The sequence below is a fragment of the Excalfactoria chinensis genome, chromosome 3, assembly GCF_039878825.1.
Source record: "Excalfactoria chinensis isolate bCotChi1 chromosome 3, bCotChi1.hap2, whole genome shotgun sequence".
Classification (NCBI taxonomy): domain Eukaryota; kingdom Metazoa; phylum Chordata; class Aves; order Galliformes; family Phasianidae; genus Excalfactoria; species Excalfactoria chinensis.
Genome location: NC_092827.1, coordinates 36,315,490 through 36,335,470, shown reverse-complemented (window position 1 = coordinate 36,335,470; position 19,981 = coordinate 36,315,490). Strand labels below are relative to the sequence as shown.

The window sequence follows — 19,981 nt, the reverse complement described above, 5'->3', positions numbered from 1 at the left end:
GAAAGCAATATGTAAGAATTCTATAAGCAATATATAACAATGTTTTCTAAGAATGTTTTATATTTTTTTGAAATACAGTTATGGATCCTATCAGGTAAAATCTTTACATGGCATTTCCATTTCAAGAAAATCACAGTTTAGCAGTATCATAAAACCTGATTACATATTCAAATAAATATCTCAGCCAGCTGTACTCAGAATTAACTTAAAACCATTTAAGAGTTAAATGAGAGGAATAACACCCCACACAAATGAAGTGACAGAAAATCTATATTGATGATTTGTGAAGTGTGCCTGTATGTGACTAGCTCTACTCAAAAGAATGAAGACTTTGATCTCAAGTGGCCTGGTTAAGTCTGATATTGGATTACTTGAAGTTTTCAGTTTATTTGGGGTCATTCACATTTATAAAGCAGTGATTTTTTTGTTGTTGTTCTTTTGTTTGTTTTAACACTTTAGCCTTCCACCACCTCTGAATATCAGACTGTATGAATGCAAAACTTCTGTGTCAACCAAACTAGCACTGCCTGGTTTCAGCTTACTTTTCTATCACAAAAGAAAGAGACAATATAAATGCAGATGTATTTCTATATGCAAATACAGTCCTAAATAAATACAGAGACAAAAGAAAAAAAATATGCAGAGCCTCTTTGGGACAAAACAATACAGTTCATCTGAAATCTGAAAGACTATACCAATTTATAGTGTCTGAGAAGCTGGATCCTTATAGGAAATGAGTTTACAGAGAGTCAATCTTAATAATTCAATTTTTAATTCCAGGATAGGTAAGCTATCGTATCTCCACTAAAATCACACAGTTCACTACATACACAAGCCAAGGCAGCAGTTGTGTGACTGCTAAATTCTCCTTTCCCACCAACACTTACTTACTATGCTACCATACATCCCACTCTTACACCTTCAGCTTTTACAAACTAATGCAGATTTTGTTAAAAAAAAAAAAAAATAAAAAATAAAATAAAAAATTATTTCTAACCAGTATTTCTCTTCTGTAATTTCTGCATCAAACTATTGTTTTATGGAGACAATGCTACCAGCTGAATTCTTGCATTGAAAAAATGAAGAGTAAACTACTACAACTATATTCTTTCTGCAGTCTTCAGCAACAACAAAGAATCTGTAATGAAAGATAAACTATCAGTTATGCTACTGATTCCTGAAGAACTGCCGAATATGGTCTCCTCAACCTGGTTTCTCTCTTCTGTAATAACTGTAAAAACCCTTTTTTCTTCCTAGGAGAACTGAGAATATAATAACACTGGAAGATTAACTGTGCAAGCATTATAACCTAATTATACCTGGAGATGATTTCTCTCTATTTCTGTTCAGAAGAGGAATGTTACAGTACGTTAGCAATATCAGGCAGACCACTGAGATCCCAGATGAATCCATGAGCATTAACTACTCTCCAAAATAGAACAGTGGGTGAAACTACCAGCATATCAGACTAGAGCAAAGTTCCAGAGAAAAGCAACTGGATAAATAAACTCTGATGAAATGCTTTTTTCCCTGACAGCGCTCTCAGAAACTAATTAAATCATAAATATCAAAGTTTCTGGACTAGCAAGCAAATATGGATGACTAAGACTCTGGAAGAAGGAGAAAGGCAAAATGAGAAATTCTGGAAGGCTGAAAGATGAATTTGGAAATAATGCCTGAAATCATTTGAAAAAACTGAAAGATCAACATGTGTCCTGAATACTGGAACACTACAAACATAAAAAATGATCACCAGGTATCATTTCAGGTACATACATGTAAAGCAGTGGTTGTTCTCGCAATCAAAAATTCCAAGTATAAACAAGGCCATAAACGAGATAATAGATGAAAGACTGAGACCAAATCAAACTCTAGCATGTCTCCCTTTGCTAGACATAAGTAGCAGCAAGAAAGCAATCTCTTGCAGGTTATAATATGAATAATAAGCAACAAAAATATTAATTTCACACTTCAATGCTAACTGATGCTTTAGTAAACATCACTCTAAATGGGAATGACTTACTACGTGCTATCAAGTACTATACCTCAGGCACCTCTCAGATGGCATCTTTCAGTTTTGCTCTTCCGAACATCAAAGCTTATAATCCCGTAGAGAAAGCTGCAAGCATTCCAGCTAGAAAGAGAGAAAGGAGAGGCACATCAAAATTCAAGGCATACACAGCCTCAGCCTTAAAGATTAATACTTTTAGGAGACGCAATTCAAAAGTGACTTTTTTTCAATTCTTCTACTGCAGAAAGACATATATCACATAGATTAGGTGCCTGTGAAATTGTATTGGCAAGATGGATTGTAGTCTGAAAGTGGCCTTTCTTCTAGTCTTCTCTAAGAACACACCTCAAGGGCAGCACAGTTTGCAAACTCAGAACGGAGCATTATCTTAACAGGGTAGAAAAGAGGTGGGGAAAGTAACATTCCATTAACAACAAGAACCAAAAAACACAATCAGTTTTTAGAGTAGGCCAGAAGCATCTACTGCCACTCACTTATTTGAATAATAAGCAGCTATGAAAATCTTACACCTATCACAGTACAATCTCACAGCCCTTTATAGGGTCCAAGAGGTTTGCCGTACACCAAAACACACTTTATGACTGCATTAATTTTCCCTAAAGACACAAATAGGAGGCGTAGTAGAGAGAGAAGTTTATTGTGTGTATTTGGAAAAGGAACTTTTTTTCCCTTGTAGCAACCTCTCTTGATCAGCTAATCAATGCTGAAACACCACAGACACCTTTTGTAGTGTTACTCATGAGACAAAGTCCAGTTCTTCATTTATTTGATTTGTCCTTAATGGTGTCCTTCAAGATCTTACGCTGACTAGCAGCTTTACTTTGAAAGCCACTGCACTAATTTCAATGAAACTATGAGGGAACGATGTGTAAAGGTAGAATTAAACCATCATCTATTTCTCAGATAACAAGAAACCAAAGAAAGAATATTAATCCTGCTCCCATTCTCCAGTTTGTCATACAGACAAAACTACAGCTCCTGCTTGCCAGAGAGGCATTGTGACGTACTTTCCTGCAAGTCCTGTTGACTGTCCCATAGCAATAGAATGAACAAGCAGTAACACGCAATAGTTATGAATTCTAGAGGCTGACAACTTTGTTAAAATGGATTTTCTTGAAGTCAACACAGAGTATGTGGAGTAACAGCCAGAAGGAGTAACAGCCACTCAGTTTGGATAAGAACGTGTTCAGTTAGTCAGCCTAACTGGGTCCTTGAGGTTACTAGGCACTTTCTCTTGATCAAGAGATAGCACTACAAGAAACACAGCTCAACAAAATGTTAAAACTTCTCAATAAAAACACTCCAAATTTCATGAGTTTACCCTCCTCCCTACGTACTGGGACACAGTAAAAATGAGTATTCAAGTACTGTTGAGTTCCCCTGAAAGAAACACAGCTCAAGTCACTTTTTTGTAAGCGTAAGTGGAACAGTGAAAAACATTAATACATTTTTCTTCCTCATCATCTCCAGCACAATTCACTTCTTTAAGTTAAATCTTGATGTTCAGGCTGAGAGAGTTGGGGATGTTCAGCCATCTCTCCAGGGAGATTCAATAATGGCCTTTCAGTATCTAAGGAAGGACTTTAAGAAAGAAGGGGACAGAATCTTCAGCATAGTCTGTTGTGACAGGATGAGGGGAAATGGTATCAAACTAAAAGAGGATAGATTTAGACTGTATATAAGGAAAAATATTTTTACTACAGGGGTGGTGAGTCAATAAGTTGCCCAGAGAGGCAGTGAATGCTCCATCCTTGGAGACATTCAAGGTCAGGTTGGACAGGACTCTGAGCAACCCAATCTAGCTGCAGGTGTCCCTGTTCATTGCAGGGGACTTGGACTAGATGATCTTTAAAGATTCCTTCCAAATCAAATGATTCTATGACATTCCTGGCAGTTGTTAGGAAGTCAACAAGACACCCGGATATCTCGACACTCAGATCAATATTTGCCTAAAAATCTTCTCTAAACTCTGCCATACACTGCTTCTCCTATCAAATGCCAGTGCATGACTCAACATTTTTCATTTTTAAATCAACATCACGTATAGAAGAACACTCTATCAGTATGAAAGTCATTTGATCAATAATGCATCATTTTTATTTAGATATATAGCTTTGATTAATGCAGCTTAACATTTTTAATCACTGGAAATTATCTATTAAAAAAGGCATTTTCTTATTTTGTACATATACGCTGTGCCAGGACAGGTCCCCAAATCCTTTTTACCAGTATTTTTTTCCTGTTTCAGACAGCTGGATTCATCTTTAAGTAAACTAACTTTCATTGGTGTATAAGGAAACTCTCAGTGTCAGAATGTTTAAAATACATTATTGTCTTTCTACTTAACTTCTTTAAGTAATTAAATCGGTTTAAAGGATTAGATTATACATTTAAGGCTAAGACTTTCAGTTTAAACAGAAAAACTTTAATTCCACCTAAATCCTTCTGTTCCAGTGAAATACTCCATTGTGCTGGAAAGATTAACAGGAAAATATAGGCCAAACAGAAAACACTCACTAGACCTTAGGTTTGAGATACAACCTGAACGTTTCATAATACTTTATTTTTTTGCATACTATTTCTTTGAGACATTCGCTTTTTACAAGGCTACTACTGTCCTTATTAGATTTCACAGCTTTTTAAATTATTTTTTCATTTGTTCACAACCTAAAAGAGTGCAAAAGTTTTAAAACAGAGAACCTAGTAATGATCAGTTGAAAGCGAGCGTTGAAAGAACACAGTAGTAATATGGAGGGTGACTTGAAGTTTTCCATGAAACCACAGAATGTGCAAGGATTTCAAAGATGCTAATACACTTCCCTTCCTTGCCCAGAAGACACTAGTTTTCCCTTTAACATCTTTGAGAACTGAAAGACTTTTCTGATTCCACACAAAAATTTTCAAGAGCTTCACAACTGTGAGGAAAGCTACTGCTGTCCAATGCTGTCCCTGACACCATAACTCTGGTCAACTCTGAATTTTTCATCTCACTTAGCACCTGAATACAGTGGCTTCCATGAGAAAACAATCAAAGTACCAAACCAAACAAAAAAGCACCTCTTAGACTTAGTAAAAAAATGTAATACTGAGGGAGAAAGAAAATGAAAAATTGGATTTGTTGGGAAAAACATGAGTCAGTCAAAACAAGGAAATACTCAGCAAAACCTGTAAACTAACTAAATAAGTAAAAGCACATCAAAATCAGAACATTATGCTCCCTTGATTAGGTACAATGTTTTCCTGTGAGACTGGACATGTCATTGTTATCTTCAGGCTGTCAGCTACTGCCAACTAGAATCATGAATTTTATTGTTTATCACAATCAAATTACCACAAATCATTAAGATTTTAAATCATTACAATTTTAAATCACAAATATAAAATGAAATCACAGAGGTAAAGGATGTACGTGCAGAACTACAGCTTTATGTTCATGTTCATATGCATTCTCTAAGTATCTGAACACACCAGTATCCAAAACACTTCCTCTGAAGAGGTGTTCAGATGAAAATAAATGCTAGGCTTATGGTTGTCTGTGTAACCTAAGGCTTATTTTATACACACTACTATTTGAGCGAGTGGTAGGGCATGCTGCTGATAAAATCATATGCAGGCAAAACTGAACACAATAGCATACTACACCTGAACAAGGAAACAGTTTGCAGTTCCACTCAAAACCAGGCATTTGGACTTCAATAAATTTCACAAACTTACTTTTTTCCAGGATGTGTGTTTATGCTTTCACATTTTAGGAAAAAAAAAGTGCACTATTACTGCATGTAATAGTGGCACGATTCTGTATCACTATCTAGCTTTTCAAAGCCAGTTACTGTTTCTACCATTTAAGCTATGATACTAATCATTTATCCAGCAAAAGGCCATTCTATACAGCTGACCTATGTGTCATTATTAGAGAATGGTTGTGAGAACAGCACTATAATTTGTCTTCTCACCTTTCTAAAAAGCTTGGGAAAAAGTACACAAAGCTCTCTCAAAGTGAAGCAGCTAAATCATACATTATGTCTGCAGCCATTACAAAGAGTTGATGCGAAAGCTCTATGGCATTTTAGTTTAAATGCACAGTACTGCTGGCATGAAACTGACAAAGCATGATTTCAAGACTTTTCCTGTAGAACTCAAGAACAGACAAGACAGGGAGACTTAGTATTTTGTTATTGAATTTTCATTTGGAATTTCATTTGCATTAAGTGGGTTTTTAAAAATAAACTTAAAAATCTGATCTTTAAACCCAGGCGCTTTTCTTCTGGGAAAAGTGACACGTCTGTTGCAAAATGTGGAAGACTCAAATGAGGTCAGAATGATTTATAGCACAGAGCAACAGAAACTAAACTTGAAAGACCATAATTATTTCTGCTGATAACTAGAGAAACTAATTTTGAAATGGGCACACAAGAATGAGGCGTGCTCTTAGATGCTGTCATCTTTACCAATGACTCACTCAAATAAGCCTGAATTTTCAACTGTCACAACCACGAAGGTGCTTTTATTGAACACAGCAATCATTCTTCTTTAGAGTAATGAGAATCAAAACTAATTGGGTATGGCTTTAAAACCCTTTAAATATACATATAGAATATTTACATGAGAGAGAGAGGCATACAGCACTGTAGATAGTCTACAACCTTGGCAATTACTCTACATGATTGTTTACTTCTTATACCTGTATTTAAAGTACGATTGTATGATTATAATATTTTTAAGGAAAAAAAAAAAAAAAAAAAAAGCATAAGTGATTTCTGGACTGTAGATTGCCATGCATAACTGAAGTTCTATTAATCTACCAGCATTTCCAATGAGTCACAGAATCATAGAATTGCTCAGGTTGGAAAAGACCTTCAAGACTGAGTCCAACCACAACCTAACCACGCTACCCCAACTCTAACAACCTCTGCTAAACCATGTCCCTGAGCAACACATCCAAATGGTTTTTCAACACATCCAGGGATGGTGACTCAACCAACCTCAATGGGGAGCCCATTCCAGTGCTTAACAACCCCTTCTGCAACTAAGTTTTTCCCGATATGCAACCTAAACCTACCCTGGAGCAACTGGAGGCCATTTCCCCTGCACAAAACTGAACACAGTACTCGAGGTGAGGCCTCACCAATGCCGAGTACAGGGGCAGGATTACTTCCCTAGTCCTGCTCATCACACCATTCCTGATACAAGCCAGGATGCCATTGGCCTTCTTGGCAACCTGGGCCCACTGCTGGCTCATATTCAGCCACATGTCCATCAGTACACCAATGAATTTGAGTACTGATTATTTCTTTCATTTATATTTACTTCAATAAGAGCATAAAGAGCTTATATATACCTTTGAGATTCATAATATTCCTTTAAAAAAAAATACATGGAAAGAGCAATTAAAGTTTAAAAGAAAAAGGCTGTAAATATCAGTAGCTGAATAAACATGACTTAAAGAACAGCGTTCCACAGCCACATGGTGGCAGAACTATACTTCAGGATAACCTATATTTCCTGAAGGGTGATCAGAATATTTCAAGCAGTGTTTTTCCCTCTCAGAGTATACTTAAAATAGCATAAAATATTGTCTGTGTGTGCTTTCACTACTACTACTACTTCTAAAAAAAAAATAATAATAATTAAAAATTAATTTAATTTTTTTTTTTTTTAAAAGGCTATTTTTATCCAAGCTTTAAATTATCTTGGTACATAAGAGTACAACCAATCAGCATTTTTCTGCACATCATATGAGTACTGCAACAGGATAGCAATAGGCTTACATGCTCCCGTTTTGACAATTTAATCATGTCATTCAGTAACTGGTCACAAAATATATATATATATATATATTAATTTTACACATCATCCTGCTCTGCACTGTGTGGACCTTGAGCACTGTGCGCAGCTTTGGATATCACCATAATAAGCGGAAATAAAACCATAAGAGAGCGTTCAAGGGAGGGCTGTGAAGATGGGGAAGGGTCTATGGGAGTGGCTGAGGTCCCTCGGTTTGTTCAGCACAGAGTAGAGGAGTCTGAGGGGAGGCCTGATGGTGGCTGCAGCTCCTCACAGGGAGCAGAAGGGCAGTGCTGAGCTCTGCTCTGTGTGACAGCAACAGGGCCCGAGGGAACAGCATGGAGCTGCATCAGGGGAGGGGCAGCTGGGGGTGAGGCACAGGAGGTGGTGGGCATGGAGCAGGATGCCTAGGGCAGTGCCACAACCCCGAGTTGCCAGAGTTCAAGAAGTAATAATGCAGTCAGCCACAGAGTTACACATTTCCACCCTGGGAAAGAGAAGACATGGGGAACCTCATTACAGCATTCTAGCACTTAAAAGGCATCTTCGAAGAGGGTGAAGGCTGTCTCTTCACAAGGAGCTGCATGGCAAAGACAATGGCCAATGGCTACAACTCATCATCATCACTTATGAGTGTCTTTTATTTATTTATTTATCACTGATACAACAATCTTCCCCCCCAAGACATGGTAGAATCCCCCATCATTTCATCTAGGTTTGATTTTTCTCACAAAAGGTTGGACCTGATAATCTTTCAAGATCTCTTCCAAGATGGGTTGTTCTACAACTGACAGATGATCACACAGTCACTCCTCACGCCATCATTGCAGCCATGAAACAATGAGTCACCTCTGCTGGTGCTGATTTTTACAAGCATGGCATGCAGGCTCTTATTCATCGCTGGCAAAAAATGCATGGCAAATGGTGGTGACTATGTTGGAGAAGAGTGCTCTGTAACTGAGAATTTGCTCTATCATATAGTGTTATTTTCATATTTGTATCCCTTGTAGCTTCTGTGGAAATAAATAAGGGACATTAATTTCAGAGGAAGCTACATACAAAGATCTCACATTAGCATTTTTAATTCTTTAAGACAGACTAAATATTACTGTCATCAGTATGATCAGAGATTACCTTCTTTACACTCAAACAGGAATGATAGTTAAGTGTTTGATTCCAGATGTTACGAACTATTTAAGCAGAAGCGTCGGCCCCCAATCTATATGAAAGCTACTTATGTTGTCTATATGTTTGTTCCATAGCAAACAATAAAATCTAAATACGTTAGTGACTAAACTCATTTTAAAGTAAGAATAAGTCAAAATAAAGCAGTCATAATTATTTCCTTCCCTGTCACCAAATACAGCTTCTGGAAGAAAACAGAAAACAAACCTGCACCTGAAATGCTGAAATGAAGCTTTCTTTTCAGACAAAGAATCTCAAGATTGCTGAGAAAAGCTTGAAAACAATGTAACAGGCTTATTAATTATTCTGAAAAGTGCCTGAATGTATTTAATTACTGATGTCTGGGAACTGACTTCTAGAGTTTGAATGCTTGAGGCTGGCAATACTGAGATTAAAAGCCATTGAATGATATAACAAATGAAGCTATTCATCAATGTCTCGATCTGGGAACAGAGACACACTGGAAAAAGGTGCTGACTGGCATAAAGTTGGCCTGAAGTACCCATCCATTCTTTCCAATGACCAAGTCCAAGGACGGTGCAGACAGATCTGCACTGGATAATTAAATGATGCTTAATTTCTCCCTCTACCAAACGGCACACAAAAACTTGGATTTGAATCAGAGGATTTACAGGGGGACAGACTGCTCTTCACCTTGCCAATGAACTGAGTAGCTCTGTTGTGCATGATCCAGAATCTTAAACACAGCCTTAATGGTTTGTTTTGACTTTTTTCTTTCCATCTTTGGACAATAAAAACTGAATGTAGCCAAGAAGGACCGAATGCAGGACTGCATCCAAATGACCAAAGTCACTGTAACCAAAACGCTGACTTCTAGGTTTGGCTGAGTTCCTTCACTTACCTGGCAACACTACCTAATCGGAAGACATTTGTTTTCAAATCAGGAGACATCTCTTTTTAAAATATTTAAAAAACAATTAAAAAACCAAAACAACACCAAAAGTTTGAAAGATCTCCACAGTCAAACTCTTAGATCTGGCATTGTTGCCAGTTGGTGAGCAGACAAAAACTGCTGCATCACCACTATGACCAGCCTTTCAAATGTAAGGAGTTGCATGTTGCAAAACAAATGCAAATCTTTACTACCGTGTTTATATGAATCTGAGACAGACAAACAAAGGCTCTTGCCACCTATTTCCAATACAGGAAGAGTACAAAATGCAGATTAGATGAAGTGAAAAGTCATTTAATCTCAACATATTTATGAAATATCAAAATCCCATGCAAAATATTGCTGGGACTTGAGTATTTCCTCTACTTATCATTATGCAAGCATTGTCTTTGAAGTCCACATCTCAGCCAGAACACAAAAGTCCTGAATCTGGGTTGGAATTTACCAATCTGAAAATCTTCAAGCATCAGCAGCTCACTTGCATTCAACAAATGCTGAAATATCAGAATGGTTTCTCAACACACCATCTGCACAAAAGACTGTACTAACCATACCAGTCCCTATCTCTCTTCCTACTATGTTCAAAGCTAAGAGGATACTTCTATGCAACACAGTCCATTTGCATGTCCTAAAGATACTAACATATGGAACATATGGAAGGTTTCAACCCTCCCATAAAAAAGATTGTGGATTTTTTTTTCCTACTACTGCAGTCACAAATGCATTTGATTTTACAGCTCTAGTTTTCCAGTTGGTTACAAGCAGAACCACACCAACAGTAAATTTCCTGTAAAGATCCCAGGGCTGCTGAAGATACGTTTCTGCTCTGTGGATCTAATAACCAAGAAAAAGCTGCAACTCCAGTCATGAGTTTATTACCACCTTATCAGCTCCACTTTCAGTCTGAGCCTAATCCTTTACCTTTTCATGTTGGAAACTTTCTATGGAGTAGAAGTTTACATAAATGCAGCCATTGTGAGTTATTAGCTATCACAGTATTCAGACATTACTCAGTCGCAAAAGGTAAAGTAAAAAATAAACACATAAAAAGTAAAAACAAAGTAAGAAGTGGAATAGTAATTTGGAGCTCTGGTGTCACTTAACAACTAATTAACTTCTACCTTACCAACAACAACCTCTCGCTAATGCACAAATTCATCCTTAGGCCACACAATTGAAAATATTCTGCTAGTCTTAATAATGCTTAATAATCACCTGTTACAGTAATGTTGGACTGAAAGTAATGAAAGTTTGAAATAGGCCAAGAACAAAAAATAATATGGAAAATAATTTCAAAGGTGTAGGAAATCTCACTGATTATAAATCCTCTGAGTTCTCCTCCTACCTAGATTCTGTTAGGAAAGGGTTTTTTTTTTTGCTTCATCTGACTGCTGCATTGTGAAGGGTTAGTAACACTCTTAGAAACACACAGAGAAAAGTGTTACAGTATTCTTGGAAATTCCTTGGGGAGAGTCAGAAAACTCCTGGCAGTGCTAAATGCAGTACTTAGATTTTTGCTCTTCTCTGAGTCCAGAGTGGGTTGAAATCATTGAGCTGGCTTTGCTGAGATCTTCTAAAGACTAAAAACAGGAGAACATGAAGTGTTATCAATATTCATCCGAGGTTTGCAAACAAGGGGCTTCCATGTTTTAAAATCACTTGCTACTTTTCAGGCAGCATCTCTACTGCATTTGTAGGCCAGGGATAACAGCTCATCTTTTACTTGTTTTCACTTTCTCACTGAAGCAGTTTGTTATGATTGCTCTCTCCTACACAAAAGCTGGTCAGGACTCCCAAACACTCTTCTATTTATTTACGGCAAGCAGCAGCAAAAACACTGGCTTACTCCAATTCATTGAAAAAAAATCTGCTAATTCAAAACACAACCTTTAACAGCTTTTAGCCTTACTACACAGAAGAACATCAAGCACCTAGAGTCCACACAGCCGTCAAGTCTGCATATATTATTTCCCAGGCAAAGCAGCCCGTTCCTGTTCTTTCTAGACAGAAGCAGAACAAGTCCGGCAGAAACAGCAGCTTCTGCACTTCCTTCTCTTGCCTGGCCTGGCTTAGAAATATGTGGACAATTATCTGAGGCTAATATTAAGTTTTAATGATTTTTTTTTTCTCAAAGCTGATCACAACAGTGGTCAACTTGAAGTGGAAAGCTGGTGATCTTGTCCTCAGCACACCGCCACAGACAGCCATGCTACCACAACAGAAGGTAGATGGAGGGTACCTTAAGCTGGTATTGCTGCAGAATATCTTGTACCAAACAATGACAGAAAGGTAAGGACAGACTAACTCACAACTTCTACTCAGTCATCATCCATCTATCCAGACAAGGAGCATAAGGGATCATAAATCCATTGATTTAAATATTGTGAGAAACTCCATTTCTTCTGACAGTTTTAAAATGTGTGTATCGTACAGACACTCAGGCAGAAAGCAATCTTAAATGAGAACAAATTGTGTTTTTTTTTGTTAGCTTTAGGGCTGGGTTGTATTGTTTTCTTCTTCAGATAAAAGGCTGCAAAATACAGCTCAAGATTTTCTTCAGTGTTGCCCCACCCCTCTCAATTTGATACACTTATTTGAAGAAAAGCCTCCATTTTAAGGAAGAAAATCCTACAGTGATCATCTCTAATCTTTATTAATCTTTGAGTAATAACTGGGATAAGAAATATGATTAGAAAAGAATCGAACAAATGTTTAGACTTCTGTGACCTCATCAGTTCTAAGCAAAAGAAACACTGCCTGGAAGCCTAGTCCTTATTTCCCCTTCCCAAAAATTATGTTCAGTTATATTCAAACACCTCCCTTTCACCCTTCCCCTATCATTAGGTCACCACAGCTACACCACCTATTATTAAAAAGAAAACAAATTCTGCTCCACCAGCTGTGCTATGCGAGTCAAAATATGTGAAGAGTTGATGGTTTTAATCTTAAACTGTCAGATTACAATTGACAAGGCTCAGCTGTTAAAGCGTGGCTGTCCAGTCTTTTGGTTTGCCTGGGCCGCACTGAGTGAAAAGGAATTGTCTAGGGCTACGTCTACAAAGGCTGCTCCAAAAGTAATGCCTCCTAATTATTTCCATGGAAACTACAACAGATACAAAGAGCACAACACTCTTTGATAGAGCAAATTCTCAGCTACAAAACACTCTTTTTTAACACAGCCACCACCATTAGCCATGCATTTTTAAGAGCGATGAACAAGAAGGCTTGGAACCATCTGTACCAGATGTGACCCACTGTCACTGTCACCGCTGTTAAAATGCACCACCCACAGCCTCACTGTGCTCACATTCAATGTTTGGTCTTCATAACCACCACTGAGTCTCAGTGGGTGCAGTTTTTTCCACAAGGAGGAATCCAATTGCTCACCTTCGCTTCATACACACTTCCACATCAGACTCCATTTTGTCTAACTACCCCTCTGCTGCCATCTGACACATGGCAACAATATGAAATAGAATACTGGTGAGAAGGTTCAACTCCTGTGGCCATGCCACCAACATCCATCTCTGATATCACGGGCTAACATCATAAAATAAGAGGCATTACTTTCAGAGGAGTTCTCATATATAATGTATTTGATATATATAAGTAACAAAACCTATTTTAATTGTTAATGTTTTTAAATTAAAACATGAGAGTGACAAAAACACAAAACCATTGACTTTGTTTTTGTGAACTAATGACACGTCAAGCTGGTTTGATGGCAGTAGTTGGAGTTCTTAGCGAGCTCTCAAGGTGTTCACCAGACATTTAAAATGAAATTTTACTCTTCCTGTGCTTAACCTTCAACACCAGACTGTGAAATAAGAGATATTTCTCGCTGGTAAGATAGGGCTTATAAAAGTTTGGTAAAGAGACTTGATCAGATTTTTCATTGCAACTCCACACATACAATTTGAAAACTGGCAAGTATTCATGTCAATTGAAAACAGAGTTGCAAATTGCCAATAAATAAATAAATAAATATTTTGGGGGGGCATATCTTGAAACCTTTCTCAAATTTATTTACCAAAACTGAAAGCATGGCAGCATATCTTTTGCTTTTCACCAGACAGTGTTTAGCCAATGTATCAAACTTCATAAACTTATCTGTCATAACTTGAGTTAGCACTGCTCTTTGCCTTCCTTGTGCTCTGGTTTCAGATCAGATGGGGCCAAATCGTATGCTGATGTTTGGTTGTTGCTCAGCAAAGGATTCACACCTAGGGGCTGGGCCTCTCAGCAGAACTGAGGCTGCCCCCATGATGGTATGGGGCAAGGGGCAGCCTCAGAACAGGCTGGGCAGGGTTACATGTGGCCTGCAGGTTGGATGTGGCTACATTATGTCCTTAATTATTCTCACTTACTCAGCAGCACCACTAAATCAATATAAGCCTAGAGTACAAGTGTTATTTATAAACAGAAGACATGATAAATTCAAACAGTTTAACAGCTTTCCGCTTTTTCAGAGCACTATGGCAGACTCAGGACACTGTGGAAATATGAATAGCTGCAAAACTGTGTATTGTACTTGTTTTGTGCATGAGTTGTTCTCATCTTCAGTACGTCTCTTCTGCCACTTGCATCCAAACAGCATACTGAGTGCATCCTTGAGGGTCTACTCACACTGGTGCAAGAGAACTGTGTGTATCAGATGGCTGGACTTGCCCACAGGAACATTTTACAGTTTGTCTTATTTGCTGTAAATCTGCACTCCCATTTCTGTTTCTCCATTCATAGTCATCCTCCATAAGTACGCAAGCAAAGAACACCCAGTTCTTTCTTACTTTTCCAGCAAATTTTTGGCCTTTTTTTTCTGTCTCTAACTGTGACCCTGCAAGGAAGATGAGAACACGTGTGCTAAAAGGAGACACATGAGAAATCACAGCTACATTACATCATTTAATTTCCTATGCACTTTCCCACAAGCCAATACAGCAGACATACTTGCATGCAAAACTCACCACAGACCACAAAAGCCTCACTGAAGGTGGAAAGCTCAGTATAATAGGGATACTGCAAGCTTTCAGCATATTCTTCAGTCCTGATGCACTGAGATTTGCCAGAAAGGAGCCCTGCTCCCTTCCTGTTTGTTTGTCTGGGCTCTCTGCTAATGGAGAAAGAGAATAAAAAGAAAGTTCAGCTAAGGAATACATCCCAGACGCTATTATCTCACTAAAGAAGCTCAGCTTCTAGCTTTTGAGATCTCGTTTGATCTCCACAGCTTGCAGTCACAGTACTTTTCCAGAAACATCACCTCAGTTTTGTTTTGTGGCATTTGTTGTTGTTTTTTTTTCTTAATGCAGCTGAAATAAAGGTCACTTTGACTGAAAGAAGGCTTTCAAAACCAGGTACAACACAGAAAAGATGAGAAACAAGCAAAAGGTGCGTTCCCTCATGGACGGAGCCTCTGACTGTCTGTTACTGATTTAAAGATACCACTGTAAATCCTGAGCCAGATCAGGAAAAGATATAAATTCAAAACCACTCTCTACTTATAAATTTAGAAAATATATATTAAAAATATACATACATATAAATTTAATTTATACATACATACATATATATATATATATATTAATTGCTATCAGTTTTAGAGAACAGATAAAAAAAAAAAAAACAACTGGAAAGAATGCATTCCACATATCCTGATGACATCTTTCAACCATCAGTGTTTATCTGTTCTGTCTTGATTTATCAGGTAGAGTTCCAGGTTAGCTTACAAAGGGCAGTAGCCCTTTCTATGTACTTTATTTAACCTGAAGTGAACCCTGATGGAAAATGTTTCAGACATAATAAGGCCATAAGCTTGCTCATGTCCACTTCAGAATGCATTATTAATCTAAGCAATGTTGTTTTCACTTTACCAGCCAGGTTTTTTGGTAGTTCTTTTGTTTTGTTTGTTTGTTTTAAACCCATACAGGATATAAATCAAATCTTATCAGGACAGCAGAAATAGTTCTCAGCCATTCTTAGATACGACACCTTCAAAGCAAAAGCCCCCAGTTGCCCAAAATACCGATGCTGAAAATTTTTTGAAGCATATTCTTATTGAACAGTTAAAGAAAAAAGTATTCGGGAGGCATAAATAGGTTTTAAAGAATGAAGATAATAGGGTGTAGGCTATGGGGGGGGGGGGGGGGGGGGAAAGTATGCACATAAATTCTTAGGGCACATCTTGAGTAAGTACAACATTCAGGAAAAAAAAAACCAACAACAGTAAATTAGGCTGTAACATCACATCTTCTACACTGTCAAAAACCAGCACTATAATCTCATTCCTGACAGGAAAATAAAGACAGATGGTTGCAAAAAAGACACTCTGCAGAATAACCATAACTTCTAAGTACTGATGAATCAAAATATTTACAGTATTTGTCTCCCTATACGGCTCATTCTCCTATAATTAAAGTTCTTCAACATCACTGCAGCATATTGCTACAGAAAATTTGGCAAAACACATTCTCAATTTACATAATCGTTCAGAGCAGTCACCTACTATAGAGAATCACACAGTTCCAAGTGTTATTGACGTTCTGAAAGCCTCTGATTTATTTTACTCATAACTTTATTTTCTTGCTTCCTCCCTACAAAGAGATCTCTGTCTGTTGATAACAAAGTAGATAACTTCATATTCACATTAAAGTGAAAGGAATTTGCATGCCATTCACTACCAGGACTTTTTTGAAATGACACCTTTCATTTCTCCAGCCGTTTGAGAGAGAGAGTTTGAAGAGCAGGCAATGTAGGTACACATGCAGATGCCAATACTGCCCGATCCCAGAGCACGTCTGCCCTCTGAGTGACTTAGCTGTCTACTGACAGCATGGAGCATAGAAGACATTCCAGCTCATCTATCCTGAGCATACGAAACCTCTTCCCAGCAAGGAAGTCAAGCATGGCTGATTCACAGAAAGTCTGGTAAGGGACATCAGCATCAAAGCTTATCTACATCCTAGTTTTTCAATGGCTGGAAGAACAACTAAGATACAGATCTGATAAAAGCTTGGTAAAGCATTCTTCTAGTTCCACTCTTGGCAAGGTAATTCAGCTGTCTGCATAAAGCTCTCCCATGGGTGCTGAAGATCACAAGGACTGTGGGCTAGAACAGGCTAGCACCTGTCCCCACTATTCTGCAGCTCTTTCTGGCCTGCATGAGACACTTCCCTTCTTACAAAAGCCAGGCTGATCCAGAGAGGCAGATCCAAGTGGGAACACCCTAGATCAGGAGTTCCTAAGCTCTCCTTTTCTCCCAGTTCAAAGTCTCCACCATCACTGCTCATTTTCTTGTCCTGAAACTGCCTCCTGGTCTTTCTTGGAGTCCCTGGAATTTCTCCATAGATTCAGCAGGAATATTGCTGAGATTCTCTCTTAAATGTTTCTATTCTCAAATTACAGACAGAAACCGTTTTGAGCCCAAAATTTAATCAGAGGCAAATCGCATCCATAAGACAACATACTTTTTATTTAAAAAACAAACAAACCATGTAACCAAAGTACCTGCTTTCCACTCTCACAGATCAACATCTGATAGCATAAATTCTAAGTTCCCTATGAAATCAAGTTACTAAAAGCTCGTGTGCCAAAGAGCACACAACGCACTGGCAGATGGCATACAGAAATCTTAGATGGACGAGAAATATGAAGAATAATTTGTTATACTAAAAAGAAATAAAGCGGACGACAACATGGCTAGCACAGGTGAGCATAATGGCAGTGGATGACATTCATGTTTGGTTAATTTCTTCTGGTATCACTGCCAACTGTTCTTACCTAAGCATTTAAATTAATTTCATATTTCACTTCATCCAATTCCAATTTCTCATCTGATTTATAATCATTTCCTTGTACTACTGTGGCCATTAAGTCAATCGCACACTGCTCAGCAGAATCAATCAAAAACACCACAGCAGTGCTACGAGTGTCACACAGAGTAGATTCCTTTCAGCTGCGTCATAGAAGTTATATTTTAAACCAATATCTAATTTTTCAGGCAGAAGCAACACACTCTGAATCCAAAACACTGAGATAAAAAGAACTTTTAAAATGAACGCAGTATTCTCGCTGGTCAAACCCTGCTCACCTAACCCTGCAATCACCCCCTGCACAACAGGCCTATCCCAGCCCAAATTCCCATCTGCTACAAATGTTCCAACTGAACTTTTCCATCGGTAGTTCAGGAGAGCTCTTTAAGATGTACCTGCAAATCAAACTGGCTCATTTTTGAAGAAACCTAGATGCCTCTTCTTCCTCTCTACTGCCTCCCTTTTAAGCATTACAAGCGCTACATCCCCCCACACCTGCCTAAACGTACATGGAGATTTCTGTTGCTCACACACACGACAAACCCCAATGCTAATGACATTTTTTCTTAATACTGTATCTAAAAATAAATAAATAAATAAATAAAATCTTATGCTGAAGAGGTGTTAATTGCTGCGACTGCATTATTTCTAGTGACCTACTAAAGCAAGAGCTTATTATTCCACAACAGTTTCTCACAGTAACCGCACCTCGCTCAGTGCTTCATACATAATCACAGCGAAGTGCTGCACAGATTGTGTCAAATTACTCACGTTCAGGACTGCAGACAAAAGATGAAAGGATTTCTCCATAAATGCTTCCAACGATAAGTAAAAATGTCTCTGTGTTCACTTGTGAACCTTGCTACGTAGCAAGATCACGCTGAGTAGCTCTATATTGGGAGATTTTTAAGCAACGGTGCTAACCATATTGTTTGTCCCATGTATCGTTCGACTTCTCCAAGTTGTAGTTAAATAATAAACTTTGGATGAAGACCTCTAGCAGGTGTTGAACACCTTGCGCCCCTGCCAACAGTCCCACCCACGCAGGTCAGCTACAGCAATCCTTCACCCCACGTACTGCGCTTAGCTCCCGGTCTACTTCTGACCTTTTAACGACTAAATGAGCGTTGCCATTACCGTTAATGCAAGCAGGACTAACCCAACTTGCCTGGGAACGATACCGTCTAGCCTGCGCGTCTCATGCCAGCTCACAGCAGCCGCAGGCCGCCCGCCAGGCCGGGAGCGCTCGGCAGGGAAGTTCAGCCCGCACCGAGCCGTCTGCAGCCCGCACCGCCGGAGGTAGCCGTGCTTTGGGGAAATCGCTCCGATGCGAAAATCGGCGCTGAGCACCAAGCCTTTCCCCGCTCCGACCGACTTATTTAACCACTTCAAGAGTACCTTGGAAGCTGCTGGGACTGCAGGTTTAATCTTCCAGAAGCGCAAGAGCTGAATAAGAGCGGAGCTCCCTCTCCAGCGGGGAGACCTGGCGTATTTAAACACCGGCGAGCAGCTTCAGATTGATTTCTCTACCGCAAGCCCAGACGGCGGCAGAAGGCAGCAGATGTGGGCGAGCGCCCGCTGGAGCCCTGCTTTCAGCAGCTACCGCCACCAAGCCACCTGCGCGGCCACAGCCAGGGCTCCAGCCCAGCTACGCTCGGTCCGGCAGCCCGGCTCGGCCCGGAGACCGGAGCCACCCCCTCCCGGCCCCTCTTCACGCCCCCCCCGCCGCCTGAGTTCGACCGATCCGGGGCCGTCTCCCAGCTACTGCCCGGGTCGGCGCCGCCGCTCGGACCGTCTCCGTGGCAACGACGAAACGCGCCCCCCCCCGCTCCCCCAACCCCGGCAGCTCCGGCGAGGGCTCCACCTGCCCGCCGCCGCCTCGGTCCGGCACGGCGCTGTCCGCCGGCTCACCTCGGGACAGGTGCCCGCAGCCCGCTCCGCCCGCCGAGCCCCAGGGACGAGCGCCCGCGCCGCAGAACCGCCGGCCCAGCTGTGCGGCTGTGGCGGAGCGGGAGGAGCCGAGCAGCCTCCCCTCCTCTCCCCGCTCCGCCCAGTGCGCAGCGGCGGGCCCGGAGCCCCCGCAGCGCCCGTCGCGGCTGGGCCGCACCTGCCGGGGAGAGGAAGGAGCTGCAGGGCGCCGCGGCCGGGCCCGTGCTTCGTCGTTACTTTCGTCGGCGCTCCTGTCCCGGCTCTCGCACCGCACTCCGTCCCAGCGCCTTCCGGCACTCAGGGCCCGCCGAGGCCGTCCTCCGGGAGGGCAGC

At 40.0% G+C, this 19,981-nt stretch overlaps 1 protein-coding gene across 3 annotated transcripts in view; it reads right to left on the bottom strand.

Annotated features, from left to right (window-relative positions):
- Nucleotides 1-19,762, bottom strand: part of KLHL32 (kelch like family member 32) — a 104,969-nt gene extending 85,207 nt beyond the window's left edge. For 2 of the 3 annotated variants that reach the window (XM_072331806.1, XM_072331808.1), the window contains exons 1-2: nucleotides 19,631-19,762; nucleotides 2,046-2,134 (exon numbers count right to left, since the gene is read on the bottom strand). In XM_072331806.1, the coding sequence (XP_072187907.1) occupies nucleotides 2,046-2,068 (23 nt within the window). In that variant the 5' untranslated portion in view covers nucleotides 2,069-2,134; nucleotides 19,631-19,762. Of the gene's footprint in view, nucleotides 1-2,045; nucleotides 2,135-19,117; nucleotides 19,457-19,630 lie in introns of those variants that run through there. The other variant, XM_072331807.1, reaches the window with a different exon arrangement.
- Between the last annotated feature and the right edge of the window lie 219 nt (nucleotides 19,763-19,981).